The sequence below is a fragment of the Oenanthe melanoleuca genome, chromosome 12, assembly GCF_029582105.1.
Source record: "Oenanthe melanoleuca isolate GR-GAL-2019-014 chromosome 12, OMel1.0, whole genome shotgun sequence".
Taxonomy (NCBI): Eukaryota; Metazoa; Chordata; class Aves; order Passeriformes; family Muscicapidae; genus Oenanthe; species Oenanthe melanoleuca.
Window position 1 is genome coordinate 19,940,785 of NC_079346.1, and position 15,123 is coordinate 19,955,907.

General features: G+C 47.7%; 1 protein-coding gene across 3 annotated transcripts in view; it reads right to left on the reverse strand.

The window, feature by feature from the left end:
- The window catches only part of PHF2 (PHD finger protein 2), a 54,379-nt gene that overhangs the window by 25,814 nt on the left and 13,442 nt on the right, over positions 1-15,123 (reverse strand). For all 3 annotated transcript variants that reach the window (XM_056501945.1, XM_056501947.1, XM_056501946.1), the window contains exon 2: positions 3,979-4,064. In XM_056501945.1, the coding sequence (XP_056357920.1) occupies positions 3,979-4,064 (86 nt within the window). The remainder of the gene's footprint in view (positions 1-3,978; positions 4,065-15,123) is intronic.

Consider the following 15,123-nt stretch of genomic DNA (forward strand, 5'->3'; position numbering starts at 1 on the left):
TCCACCTCTCCCATCCACCTCTCCCATCCATCTCTCCCTATCCAGCTCTCCCTACCCAGCTCTCCCATCCACCTGTCCCTATCCACCTCTCCCATGAACCTCCCCAGCCACCTCTCCCACCCAGCCCTCCTGCAGAGGCAGCCGGGATTCCTCACCCCAGATTGCTCCCCAGGAGGGGCTGTCTCCTGGATGGCAGCTGGAGTCCATTACATGCATCAAACACTCGAGTCTTGGCCATTTTCAGCCACACTTTCTATATTTAATCTTTGCCATGAACACCACAGTAAGGACTGAAGGCTCATTCCCATGTGCAGCAGATCCCAGCACTGGCCAGAAAAGCTACCTTTTTGTAATTTATCACAGATTTCTTTTTCTGCAGATCTTTCTGATCAAATTTTACCATTGGGAAGTCCAACATTGGAAAAAGGGAATAAATTTTTACAAAAACTGTATCTCAAAATGAGTAATTCACAGGAACACATATATTATATGTCAAATCTTTTTGTGTAGAAGGGATCATCAACTTGAATGCTTGGGAAGAATTAAAGGTCAAGCATGGGACAGGGCTGCCCAGGGAAGGGGTGGAGTGCCCATCCCTGGAAGTGCTCATGGGACAACTGGACATGGCTCAGTGCTCTGGTCTTGACAAGCTGGTGATCAGTCACAGGTTGGACTCAGTCATCTTGAAGTTTTTTCCAACCTAAATGACTGTTTGAGTTGGAAAGGACTTCAAAGTCCATCTTGTTCCAACCATGACCAGGGTGCTTCCCTAGAGCAGGGATACCCAGGAGCACCCTGTGAGCTCTCTACTGATCAACACCAAAGGTTGTAGCCACTTAAAGACAGCCACAGCCTTTGGCTCACTTGCAGCTCTGTAACTCCACTGATTCCAAAGGATTTCTCCTGATTTTCACTGCTGCAAATGAGGCAGCAATCAAACCCAGCATTTCAGACTGTGTTATGAAAATGAGCCAAGCCTGCCCAAATGAAGCCCTCACATTTTACTGAAATGATGTCAGAAAATGTTGGATAATATGGACAATTTTCCCAAAGAGAAGTCCCTACACATTTCATTAAACAGGAATGGCTTAAAATGCCATGTGACAGGAAGCAGTCTTCTGAGAGCAGCCACTCACCACAGTGGTAATGTGGAAAAATGTAAGGAGAGGAAAATTATTTTTAAATTTGACATCTGGAAAACATATATGGTAGAAGACGAGCTCCAAAAATACACTTATATTTTTAAATCCAGACAAGTTGCATAACAGACAATTGGTGTCTGTGTTTCCCTTTGATAATCTTGCAATAATTAAATCCTACCAGTGAACTACTGGCACTAGAACAACTCCCACTCCTTTATTACAGAGCTAATAGTGCTGGATAATGGGTCTGAACAGATTCTGGAGCAGTTATGATCTCCCAGCAGTGCCCAAGTCCTGCACAGGACATCCTCCATGCAGATTCCAGCAGATGGAATTCACCAGGCAAGCTGCTCCCTCCTCCACCTCATCCAGCTTTTAACTCCCCTGGCCTGATGTGCCCTGCAAGGATGGGCTACAGCCAAACAGCCTCCTCTTTCCACAGGATCCACAATTCTACACATTAGTAGGGAAAATTACTATGCAGTAATCATAGTGACATCGTCACCAAAACTCAAGGTAAGGAGAATGATAATTTATGTTAAAATAAAATTGTTGCACTTCACTTCTTTGATGATTAGTGTTGCATGTCAAGCTGCCTATGCTCTTGGGAGAAAAGGAGTGTCCTTGCTAACCTATAGAATGGATGTTGGTCTGTATTCCCATCATGCTGCATCCCCAGAGGGAAGAGGATCAAGGGACACCTTCTGAGACCCCGCCTGCAGAGCTGCTTCCAGCCCTGGGACCAACAGCACAAGGGCACTAAGCTGCTGGAGAGTCCAGAGGAGGCCACAGAGATGCTCCAGGACTGGAGCCTCTCTGCTCTGGAGCCAGGCTGGGAGAGCTGGGGGTGCTCAGCTGGAGAGGAGAAGGCTCCAGGGAGAGCTCAGAGCCCCTGCCAGGGCCTAAAGGGGCTCCAGGAGAGCTGGAGAGGGACTGGGGACAAGGCATGGAGGGACAGGACATAGGGAATGGCTTCCACTGCCAGAGGGATGGGATACTGGGAAGGAATTGTTCCCTGTGAGGGTGGGCAGCCCTGGCACAGGGTGCCCAGAGCAGCTGTGGCTGCCCCAGGATCCCTGGCAGTGCCCAAGGCCAGGCTGGACACTGGACTTGGAGCAGCCTGGGACAGTGGAAGGTGTCCCTGCCATGGCAGTGGGTGGAACTGTGCCCCAGCAGCACCTTCTGCTGGGCTGCGTGCTCTGGGACACAACAACAGATTTTCATTTGGATAAAAATAACTGGATAGACAGAAACCTTTTAAAAAGCATCAGAATGTTGTTGTCAATTCAACTCTCCTCATCATAACTGGTATATTAAACTTGCAATCTTTTTATCAAAACTGCCATGTCTTGAATTCTAGGATGACGCACGCCAGTTTTTATAGAATTGATATTCAATTCCTGATTATAGGCTTTTGCTGCTTCTGTCTGGGCTTTTCCCCCTGAACTGAACAGTAGGAGCCTTTCATCATTTATAATTTTTTAAAAAGTGAAAGAAATCAAAGTATCAGACTCATCTCAGTGTTATGCACTGACACACTCAGAGGCTGGAGATTCTGTGCTGTTATTTCCCTCCTGGGTTAGGAACAGCCTGGGAGTGTCTGCAGTCACTCCCCCTTCAATCCCAAATCATTCATTTCAAAATGATTTGTGGCTATTTGTGTAACCAGGAAAACAAAACACTACAAAGGCTGATCCTTTCAAACCAGAGCATTTTTGTAGGTACATAGTGATTTTGCTAAGTCTTTCAGAACCAGCCCCTCAACAGGGATTTTGCCAGCTTCTCAGTTGGACCCTCTGGGAGACAGAAACAGCTGCAGGTCATTCAAGTTTCTAGTTCACATTTCATTTTTTAAAAATCACAGTGTAAATACAATTCTGTTTTTGCCCACAAATACTTCAGACTCCATTCCATTCCCACTAGAATTTTTTTAATCTTTAACAATTAAGGCAATACAGAAATAATTGCTTGGGTTAAAAATTCTGAATTTTAACACAAGAGTCACCTTCCAGTTGTCCCCTATTTCACACTAAATAAAAGGTCATCAGGATTCCCTCAGCTCCAGCAGATGAGCACAGTGCTCTTCTGCTGTGAGGTTGCAGAGCAACAGGATCCTCCCCAGCACTGTTGCTTATTTATAATAACTGGTTTTCAAGCAAAGCATTTCATCTTTCACAGGAATTGGTTTATTTTCTTTTTCTTTTCCTCCATTGTATAATAGAAAGAATTTGTGAATTAATCTGACCAAAGCAAACACATCCCACGATTCCTTCCCAGACAAAACTCCCACTGAGATCAACTGTCACTTTTGCTCAAGAGAACCTTTTTCCTGCAAAAGAACTGCAAGAATTGGCACTCTCAGTGTATCCTACAATTTTGACTGACACTGAAATCACTGCAATTCTATATCCAGGCCAAGCAAAACAAACTGTTTCTTACTCTTCTCATCTACAGACAGAAAACACCATACAGGTTCCAAAACTCCCTCTATTAGCACTTAGCTGCCTCCATAGGGTTTTTCTAGCCCACATGACTGAGTGTGGCCATGATTCATGCAGAGAAGGACACTCAGGTTTTTGTGGGGCTGGGGACTGCAGTTTTCCAGGTAAGTGCCTGCATGAGCTCTCACATATGCCTAAGACTGCATCCAAAGCTCCGTGATCAACCCGCACCTTCCTCTCCCAAACACCTTCCTTCACCTTCTGGTTTGAGTTCCAATATTTATGGCACATGACACTGAGGCATGCCTTTTGAAATGACCAAAATGAAAAGCTCCTGTTGTTTCAACACCCCCACCCTGCTGCATGTCAGGGACTGGCTGCACAGGGGTACTTACAGGTCGACTTTCCATGGGTTTTCTCACAATTTGGACAATGATAGATGTCAATATCTGGTGCCTCCTCCTCTTCCACACCAACACAGCTGGAACACAAGAAGGTAAATCTGATGTTAGCCCATCTCCAAGCACACCAGGAATAAGGACAGCTGCACACGTTTGCCGTGCAGCTGCACTGACCTCCCAGACCAGCTCTGAGGCTGTGTGCACAGGTACAGACTGGGTTTGTGTAGCTACATGCCTGAAGAGATGCTCCAAAAGCTGCCAGCCTGAAGCCCACACAGTTGCCACTGCGGAACTCCACGAAAATGTGACAGAGAGCACCACAGAATTTCTTTTTCCAAGGAGACTATTTTGCACCTACACAAAGTTCTCCCAGCACCATCCCACGTAAACCTGATCAACAAAACACACCTTCACAAAATACGTGTGGGCAGCTGTGATGTACCAGAGGGATCCTGGCAAGGGATACCACATGCACAGCTTCCATAGGTCCCATCTCTGTTTGCAATGTGGAAGATGAGGAGGTTAAGCTGAGCACTGCTGGCTGTGCCAGGATGCCACTGACGTGGGTTTGGGTGGGACACACCAGCAGCACCCACAGCCCTGGGCAAGCCCATGGACAATCCTGTGGGAGTTCAGCGCTGGGGAGGAGCCCAACACACGGCAAAGCACTGAAGCACCCACGACAAGAAGCTGCTGCACAGTCCAAGCGCCAAGCAGCCAGCCAAAGAATCCAGCTGCAGCATGTCTTGCCACAGAGGAAGGTCAAAGGGAAATCTGCTCCTGCTGCCTGTGTCAGAAGCAGCCCAGGCTGCAAGGCACCACACAGAGAAAAGGGCTCAGGGGGGTGGTGTGGGATCCATCCCTGGTGCCTTGGCTCTATGGGAGCTTAGCTAGGCAAGATCACCCTGAGAGGCATCAGAAGCACCTTAAGCTCCAGCACAAGCAAGGCTGGATCACACCATGCCAAGAGCTCTCCAGGGCTTCCTCTACTTCACGGCCTGAAATGCCTCCCTGGTGCTCTGCAGGGAGGAGGGAATAGCTCCCTGTGCTCCTCAGCTCCAGAGAACATCAGCACTGCTTTTCTGCCAGGGAAAAGGTATAGGCAGGGGTCATACAGTGCCACCTCCACACACAAGGCCACACTCTGACTCCTGGCATTCCCCAGCACTGCTGAGCACTGCTGAGTGCAGGAGTTCAGAGTTTACTGCTCCTGTTTCTGCCCGGAGGAAGCAGAGCAGAGGATGGCTGCTCCACCCCAAAGGCCAGGCAGCATCATGAGCCAGTTCTTCCAAGCACTTCACAGAACCCCTCAGACCATTCTCACTCTGTTCAAGCTCTGGAGGACACCAGCCTGTTCAAAAATGGGTTCAGCAATGGGAGAAATACATACAGGGTGGGCACACCAGCAGCACCTGGTGCTGGTCCAGAAGCAGCAAGGCCATGACCTAGATGCTGATAAAGGAGGGATAACACAGAGTGCTGTGCCCACCCCTGCCATGAGAGTCCCTTGAGCTGCTCCCTGAGGAGCTCAGGGCTCTGGGTGCCCTTGGTGGGGTGTGCAGGTGTCCAAGAACCAACACAAGCACACCTGGGGCAGGGAAGCAGCTGTTAAAATGTGCTGTGAGCCCCCTTTGCCAGAGGTGGCTTTGAACCCCCTGCTGACCCTGAGGCACACGGTGCTGCACATCACCACCACAAACCACAGAAACACCTGCTGCTCAAGAACAGCAGCAACAAAACCAAGGTTGCAACCACGCTGGGAAAGGCCAAACTAGCTAAGACAGAGAAACACATCTTTTTTATTACCATTGTAAATGTTGTGTCAAAATAAGACCCTGCCAGAAACCTTGGTGTGTATGGTAGCCTTGTTGCAGCTATCAATGTGGGAGCCAGCTCCCTTCAACACAAAGAGCCCAGGGTGAGTGAAGCTCTGCAACCAAAGCCAGAGACACTCTCATCTCTGTGAACCCAGACTGGGAACAGAAATCATTATTTTGGAATTGCGTCAAAGCAACTGCAGATTTGGCTGATTTTTTTCATTAAACAGTTACTTGAAAAAATAAAAAATTATTGTGCTGTCCTGGAAAACTGAAGTTTGCCGACAGGAAAAATCACCATCACAACAATCCAGTCCTCAGAATCATATATAGAGAAAAATATCAGATTGGTAGAAAATACCAGAAAAATTAAGAGAAAATACCAGATTATTCAGTAGAAAATTTAAACAAACCCTGGTAGATTAGAGCCAGTGTAAGAGAATGTAGAGGATTCCTCTACCCACAAAGCTGTGTCAGCTGCTTATGCCACTGGATTCAGCTGGCTAAGCTCAGTAAAGGTATGGATTAGGCTCTCTACAAGAGCTTGAAAAGTCTATATTTAGCTAAAGTAAGGAGATGAGACCCTTGGCACAGGAAGGGAGGAGGTTTGAGCAGCTGTGGCACAGGGTGATGGCTGCAGCCTGGTGGGAGCCATTGTTCTGAGAGAGTCAAACATCTGAGGAAGGGAAGTAAAAATAACTGACCTCAAACTCCAGCGGGCCCCTACAAGACAGTCAACTTTTCCAGCTACAGCACGGCTTTGGAATAAGGTTTGGCCACTTATAGCTGCTCACAGGGAGAAGCTGCTGCCCTCTCTGTGTGTGAACTGTCCAAGCAATCTCTCAGCTGAACAGCCTCGAGAGATCAGGAACCAAAACACCAACCCACTCCAGGCTGTGCTGCTCTGCTCACCCAGCACAGCTGGGCTCTCCAGGCACTGCCACCAGCAGGACCATTGGCGGCTTCCACATGGATACAGGCTCAGGAATCCAAATTCCCACCAAAAGTTAAAGCCAGACTGCCAGACAGCCCCAAGCAACCATTCCTGCCATAGAGGAACAAGGTTCTCCCGCTGCCTGCGTTGGGTTTAAGGAGCAAGATTTGGGTAGCAGGAGGCTGTGCTGACCCTGGGGTTAATCTGAGCATTTCCACCTGGGAATAAAAAGCAGAAGGGGACTGCCAGCTGGGGTAGAAGCCAAGGCCCAGTTCTGAATCATCTCCTACACAATTTACTAATGTATTTTTTTTCTCAGGGTGGTTAATTACCAATAATATAGAATCAAAGCATTTCTCCAGCTGAAGAAAACCAAGTCATCTACAGTGACTGAGTAGTGTTCTTCCCCTCAGCCCTCAAACTGAAGCACAAATGGCACTCTGTGGTTTGTATTCATTGGTTTTTCTCACGAGAACACTCCACTTTGGTCCCTCCAGATTTTTTTTTCAGCTCCATTTGCCCAAGAGAAAGAAACATCAAAAAGACTCAATTTGAAGCATTTGAAAATGATCAGATGGGTCTAAAGGCAGCTGGCATGTGATCACAACCAGTGCTTGATCACAGGTGACGTGCCTGCGATCCAGGTGCTGTGCTCAGGATCCAGGTGCTGTTCTCAGGATCCAGGTGCTGTGCTCAGGACTCAGGGAAGGTGCTCAGGCCCCAGGCAGGGTGCTCAGGAGCAGGATCATCCAGCAGTCCCACAGCAGTGTCAGTGTGTGATCTGGGTGCATTCCCATTGTCAGGGAAGAACTGAGAAGAGCTCTCAGTAGCACTGTTGGGTTAGAAGGAAAAAATTTTTGCTTGTTGAAGGATAGAATCACAGAGCCACAGAATTTCCACAGTGTGTTGGGTTGCAATACAGGATGTGACCAGAAATGTGTATTCTATCACCATCTGTTGAAGCCTGGTGGGGCAGTGATTTCCTTATCTCCGTGGGACATATTATCGGCTAATGGGCCGTCTTTAAGACCAGGTGGGACAATCATCTTTATCTTTTCCACAACCACAACCCATCCTCCCTCCAGGAAGATATCATCTGCTGCTGAGCCATTGAGTCCCACTGTATGACTGATAAAATTACATCATCCCACTGGGAGATGCTCCAGCCAGGGGGAGGAGCCAAACATTTCCTACCTAGATAAAAACTGAGATTTTGAACCTCACGATACCTTCTTGCCACTGGATTCCAGAGGAACACTGGACCTTTCCACATCATCTCTGGACCTTCAGAGGAAAACTTCTACAGGAGCACTGCTTCAACTGAATCACATCTGTCACTGCAGGGGGACTGTAGCCACCATTTAATGGGACTGCTACCAACACCCTGACTGACTGACAGGGTGTCAGACTGTATTCTGACTCTGGCAGTGTTTTGGGTTTGTTCTTCGTAATACTGTATTCCTGTTTTAATTTTCCTAGTAAAGAACTGTTATTGCTAATTCCCATGTCTTTGCCTGAGAGCCCCTTAACTTCAAAATCATAATAAACTGGAGGGAGGGGGTTTACATTCTCCATTTCAAAGAGAAGCTTCTGCCCTTATTGGCAGACACCTGTCCTTCAAACCAGGACACACAGAAATAGGTTGGAAAAGCCCTCAAAGACCATTAAGTCCAACATCCCCAGTACTGCCCAGGCACCACTAACCCATGTCTCCAAGTGCCACATTCACAGAGCTGTTAAATACCTCCAGGTATGGGAACTCCACCAGTGCCCTGGGCAGCTGTGCCAGGGCTGGAAAATTCTTTTGTGAGAGAAAGCCCTTCCCAGGCACCCCACAAAGCCCCTCACTTGCTGTGCCATGGCTGTTAAACCTGGGGGGCTGCAGACGTGCCAGCAGAGACTGGGGATGCATCTGCTGTGCAGGGCAGGGATGTGGGATGCTGCAGCAGCAGTCACCACCACCTCTCACAGCTCAAAAAACCCTCCTGCCCAAACACAGCAAAGATGGCCTAAGAGATTAATTATCCTGCATCCAGGAATCTTGTTGTAACAATTTTAACCAACCTAATGGTTGATTTTCAAATGGTCATTAAGTGATTTAACTCATGTTGAGGCAGCATAAAGCTAATTTGATAATGAGATAAAAGGGAAATGTTATTAAAAATGTATTTTAATTTTACCAAAACTGTTGTAGGGAAAAAAAATAATAATGACAAGTAAAGGCTTTGATATTGCAGCTCTTTAAACTGATATCTCACCCATGTTACACAGAGTTAAAGGCGAATTAGCACATTAGAAGCTTTTGCAGTCAGAGGCTACAAATTACATTTTTATTAGAAACTCTGCCCTTTGCCACTTTAAAATGAAATTGCTTCTGTGTTTGCAGTGAAGAGATTTATCAAGTTTCAATATTCTGATAAAGTTAACAATGATTTTTTTTGTTATGCAGGTAACACTAATAAAAGGTGTGTAAATTAAATGGTTTTACAGCATGAATGTTTCTGGCAACCTTGGGTTGTCATCTGCAGGGAGGTGACATTTTAAGTAGGTTCAGGAGAAAAGTTAACCCACGTAGTATCTGTTCCATCAAAACCATGTCACCTCCATTATCAACCAGAAGACAACATAGAAAAAAAAAAAAACAACAAAAAAAAAACAAAAAAACAAGAAAAAGGCTCTTAGATGGGGAATAAAATCAAATTTAGGAAAACAGATATGGAGCTGAAGAAAAAATAGGCTAAGTTCTCTTCCCTTCCCTTCCCTTCCCTTCCCTTCCCGTTCCCTTCCCTTCCCTTCCCTTCCCTTCCCTTCCCTTCCCTTCCCTTCCCTTCCCTTCCCTTCCCTTCCCTTCCCTTCCCTTCCCTTCCCTTCCCTTCCCTTCCCTTCCCAGCACTGCTCCACCCCAACTCACGAGGACAAATCATCAAAGCTCCATGAAGTGTAGAAGAATTCCCAGCATTTTTAAGGTCACAATTAGTGATTACCCTGAGCTCATCCCCATCCCTTAATGACTGCTATTCCTCAGTGTGTCACGGATCACCTGTTGCACAACAACACTCTTCCTTACCAACAAGGTGTCATTTGTACAGAAGACACCTGTCCAGTTCCAGGAGCCTCCACACCTAGACAAAACCAGAGGTGCTGCAGAAAAGCAGCACTGCCCAGCACTGGAGAGGCTCATGCTTCATGTTTTGATGCCAGGCCAATGTTAAGTGTCCATCCCAGCATCCAAAAATGCAACAGCCAACACCGTGAGCACAAGAGAAGTTAATAGAAGACAGAAAAAGGAAAAGAGGGAGGTTGTTTTGAGAGCAAGGAAATGAGCTGTTCCATGGGTTCATGTCTCCTGGGCTGTTTTCCTGGTGGCTTTACAGAGTGAACACTGACCTGACCTCTCCTCTGTGTGCTCTCTAGTGTCTTCAGAGCAAAGAAACCAGCCTTTTCCTAAGCAGAAGGATTTGTCTCATCTAATCAGTCATGTTTTCATGAAACAGAGATTTTGGAGAGCTGAAGCCTGCTGTCAGCTACAGTTAAAGCAAAGCAGCAAGCTCAGTAGCTCAGGAGAACAGGGACACATGTTGGTGTCACTTCAGCAGGAGACCCAAGACCAAGCACAGCAGAAGGAACACGTGCTGGTGTGGGCACAGGGTTGAGGCTCCCCTGCACGGATGTCTTTAACTAAGGCCTAAATGAGAGAGAACTCAAGCTGTACTGGACAGCCAGGATTTCACATCACCTCATTCGCTCACAGAAACACGAAGCAAGAAAGGGAAAGGGAAAGGGAAAGGGAAAGGGAAAGGGAAAGGGAAAGGGAAAGGGAAAGGGAAAGGGAAAGGGAAAGGGAAAGGGAAAGGGAAAGGGAAAGGGAAAGGGAAAGGGAAAGGGAAAGGGCTCCTCTTGCAAACTGAACAGCGTTTGCACAGTCCCTGCAAGGAGCTCAGCATGCCTCAGCCACACTTGAACGCAGGGACAGGGAAAATTCTCAGTGCTCATCAGTTTGCTTGGACTGCTTTTCATCCCGGGAAATGAGCTCAGCTTTTCAACTCAGTTTTCCCCCTGCAGGCAGCACCACTGACACCTGCCCCATGGCCCCAAGGTTGCTGCTCTAAAATGGACAAACATTCACTCAGTGCTCTGAAAATGCCCAGCTCTGTCCAAGCGCTGGGCTGTGCTGCCCACACAGAGCTTTCAGAGGCTTCATAAAATCATGGAATGTCCTCAGCTCAAAGGACCCACAAAGACCACCCAGTCCAGCCCTGGCCCTGCACAGAAACCCCAACAATCCCACCCTGTGCATCCCTGGGAGCTCCTGGAGCTCTGGCAGGCTTGGGACCATGCCCATTCCCAGGGGAGCCTGGGCAGTGCCCAGCACCCTCTGAGGGAAGAACCTTTCCCTGAGATCCAGCCTGACCCTCCCCTGGCCCAGCTCCAGCCCTGCCCTCAAGTCACCAGAGACTTGGAGCCTCCAAGTAAGTAAGGAGATGTTTGCAAGGGTTGCAAGAGCCTGCGCCACTCTGCACTGCCCTGAGGGCTCTTAGGCTGGTACATAACTCTCACTGCCACCACTTGAACTCCACCAGTGAAACACTGTTCAGATGACCAAGGTTTTTAAGGAGCCAGTGGAACCATCCACCTCCTGTGTGTGTTGAAATCAACACCTATGAAGACAATCTGACAGTGCACCTTCAAATCAAGCAGTTCTGACATCAGCATGAGATGAAATAACAGCAGCAGAGACCTGCATCCACCAAAACATTCCAGATCCACAGAGACAACTGGGATGTCTTCCTTCTAGCCTTATTTTTGGGCCTTGATGAACCACTATGGTTATTTCTGGGGCTGATGAGAGGAGCTCTGGTCTGGAATCAGAAACTGAGACCAAAACAAAACCAAGGTCCACCTGCAGGACAGGTGCCTTGGACTGGGGACTCCTCCACTGTCTTTTCCAAACCACATCTGCTGCAGCCCCTGAGCCAGATACACAAAGGTATGGCTGGTGACTCTGTGCTTTGCCTTGCTATAAATAATAAGGTTTCATTTCCTTCACAGAGCTTTTGATTTGTTTCCTTTGGGAGACTCAGGGTTATAATGGCATTAATTCCTATTTGCCAACCTTGTCCTTATAAATGAGGATCTTCATTAAATGAATGTTAAGCGATGAGCACTATAATTAGGACAGATTTAAAATGCAGTGTGCCTAAATCAGAAACTGCCCAAGATGTTCTCTTTTTTATTAAGATACAATTTGAAGGAGAATTACTGCTGAGTTTAGAGCTAATTGTATTTTCCAACCACCTTTTCTCACTGAGGGAATGTACACAGCAAGGAAATACACCCTGCTTCAGAAATGGAGCCCAGCTCTCCTGATCCCTACTGCTGGCAAATGACTCTCTCATGAAACACACGTGGCTGAAAAGTGCTAGATGAGACTCTTTTCCCCCTAATTATTTTATGTCAACTCAAAATTCGATTCAATCTTGCTGTCATATAATTTAAAATAATTAAAGATTTAGAGACTGACCCCAACAATCAATCTCACAATTCCAGCTGACTGCAATGCCTGTCATCTTGATGACCTCAGAGGCAACACCTTGAAGAGGTGAACACCTTCACCATTGACTGGGAGAATGTCTCATGCTGTTTTTTGCACAGCAGCATATCTCTTGCTCCATCCCCTGGCAGTGCCAGCCCCATCCTCTGCCATGTGAAGGACCTGAGCTAGGCACAAGACATCTGCAGACCCACCACTATGCCAAGGTGCTGCTGCTGAAAACTGGGCTCAGCCTATTCAGCAGTGAAGCTGCTCAGCCCTGTGTGATTACAGCTGCCCTGATGTTTGTTCTCCTTCTTCTCATCACTGGGTTTCCCAAAGGCAGATGGGAAATAAGCCAGGAGGGAGGGAACCAGAGAAAGAGAGTGGTAAAAGGCAGGAATAAAACAAAACTGAAGGAAAAAATTGCCAAGCCCAAATTAAGCCCAAAAGGTCAAGAAGTTCATTAAACAAACAGAACAAAAATAACCTCTCCTCAAAATCATTCTCTTAGGTTTTTTGTTTATTCCTTGTGTAACTCCACTGAAAGAAGTGGCACTGGTCCACAAAGGAATCTGGCCACATCCAAAACTTTTTTCAGGCTGGGTGGCCATACTGCAACTGCAGGAAGCAAGAAGGGCTCATCCTGGCCTGGGAGCAGGGGAAGATGACAAAGCAGACAACACCACTGTGCAGCCCTCCACAGCACCCAGCACATGCCAGCCCTGCTCCAAAGGGTTCTGCAAGGGCAAAGCTCCCGCCCCAGGGGCTGAGCCAACAGGCTGCAGGTGTGAAAAGTGAGCTGCTCTGCACATGTCTTCTCTCTGCTGCTTTCTTCCTCTCTCCCACTCCTTTCAGCAGTCACCTTCTGTTCTCTGTGTATGGTTTCTATTTCATCTGCAACTGACACACAGGTGTCAGCCAAGAACCTCAGACACCCGTCCCACTCTGTGCCAGCATCCACACAGCTCTGCTCTGCTTCCAGACAGCTTCAAAGAGACACACCTGAGCAGACACTCTGCAGAATTCAGAAACAAAGCCAGTGAGCAGGCAGCATGTCCTGGCTCCTCAGCCACAGCCAGGGCAGTGCAGGGGCCCTTCCCCACAGTTCATCTCCTCAGCCTGAAGCACTCAACCCTGTGACCAACACAGCAGCCCCTCCACCCACAACCCACACAGGACTCTTGGCTCAGCAGAATGACAGAATCACAGAATCACTCACATTGGAGAAGAATCTGAAGGACATGGAATCCAACGCCAGCACTACCAATGCCACCAGTAATTCACGTCCCAAAGTGCCCTCAACTCTTTCTGCTCCATCCTAAGAGAGCAACAGCTCCATGCCCTGATGGGGTCAGTGGCACTGGGGGTTGTTGCCAGTTTGCTCCATGAGCCTGACACTCACAGGCTGCATGTCCTCAGACCTGCCATCCTCACAGGACACCCATAACCAGAGCCTTGTCACCAGAATAACCTCTCACAAGGAGCTTCCCCATATCCTTCTAAACACTAGTGGGGTGGACACTGAGGTGTTCCTGCTGAGGTCACTGAGAGTTTTACAGAGCAAAGGGCAGTTGCAGGAGGAGTCCTGCCCTGAGGCTCTGCCTGGGCAAAAATGCTGTGTCAGGTTAGTGGCCATACAACCAGAAACTCATGCATAAAACTGCCCTTTACCCTTCCTCCCTCTGGCTCTCAGCTCATCCCAGTCAGCATAGACAACTCCTCAGATGCCTAAAAACCTCCTCTTCTATCTCCAAACATACTGCAAAACTTCTCTATGGAATTAGTGCTGGGTTGATCAAATAAATCCTTGTTTATCTGCTGCATATAACTGAGGGATGGAGTGATAGAGTGCATTCTCTCACATGCACTGGGGCAAGCACAACAGTAAACAAAAGATCCGGGAAATAAACTGATTTTCAAGAGCATTTTAGAAACCACAGGCTATATTCTGTCTGGTGCAGAAGGGGGTAGGAAGGAGAATTGTCTCAGGGAAAATAATCCTTGAATTATTGTATGACCAACAAAATTCTGTGATTTTACTGTCTTAGCACTTCTTCCTCATGCAACATGTCACCTCAGCTGTTGACCACTGCTCCATGAAGAGCCTCAGGAGGCAGGCCCTGGGAACAGCCCACTGTCAGACCAGCCTTGTACAAACCCAGCACAAATCCTCCTCCACAGGGAAAGGCTGCAATCCAGCCTTCTTGTGTTTTCTCTCACAGGGCACCTTCTGCCCAAGCACAAGCCAAATTACTCTGCAAAAATATCTACTATTAGCACGTGCCTTTTGTTCCTCAGCAAAAACCAACTGGTGACACTGTATAAAAGAAATATCACCCACCTCGGGAAAAAGAAATCAACCAAACAGAAATAAATGAAGTTTCTAGATGGCAGCAAACTGCACCTACTGCACAGCCCAAGTCTTTGCCAGCATCATACTGTTATGTGGCCTAACTAGAACCTGTCCATGCCAGCAGCAAATCTGTTATTCAAAGCTGGAAGTCAGAACCCCCAAGATCAACCAGGGCTCACTGCTCAGTTCCTTGAGGCCCTACAGAACGATCTCCGTTTCAAGGTTCCATATGACATCACACATCCACAAGGGATGAGGAGGGTGGGCACTATCAGCTCTCTAATCAGGACGTGTCCAGACCCTACAGAGCAACAGAACCAACTCCCAGGGCAGACAGGTCTGAGTCAGTGCTGACAGCCACCAGCCCAGCATGGCAGCAGCAGCACTGCCAACGAGACTGGATTTCACCTCAGCTTTTCTCTGGTGGCCCAAGGATTTGAAGATTAAAAGCATCTCTATCAGGAATGGCACCCCCCAAGTGGCCAAGCAGGTAGGCCACTTT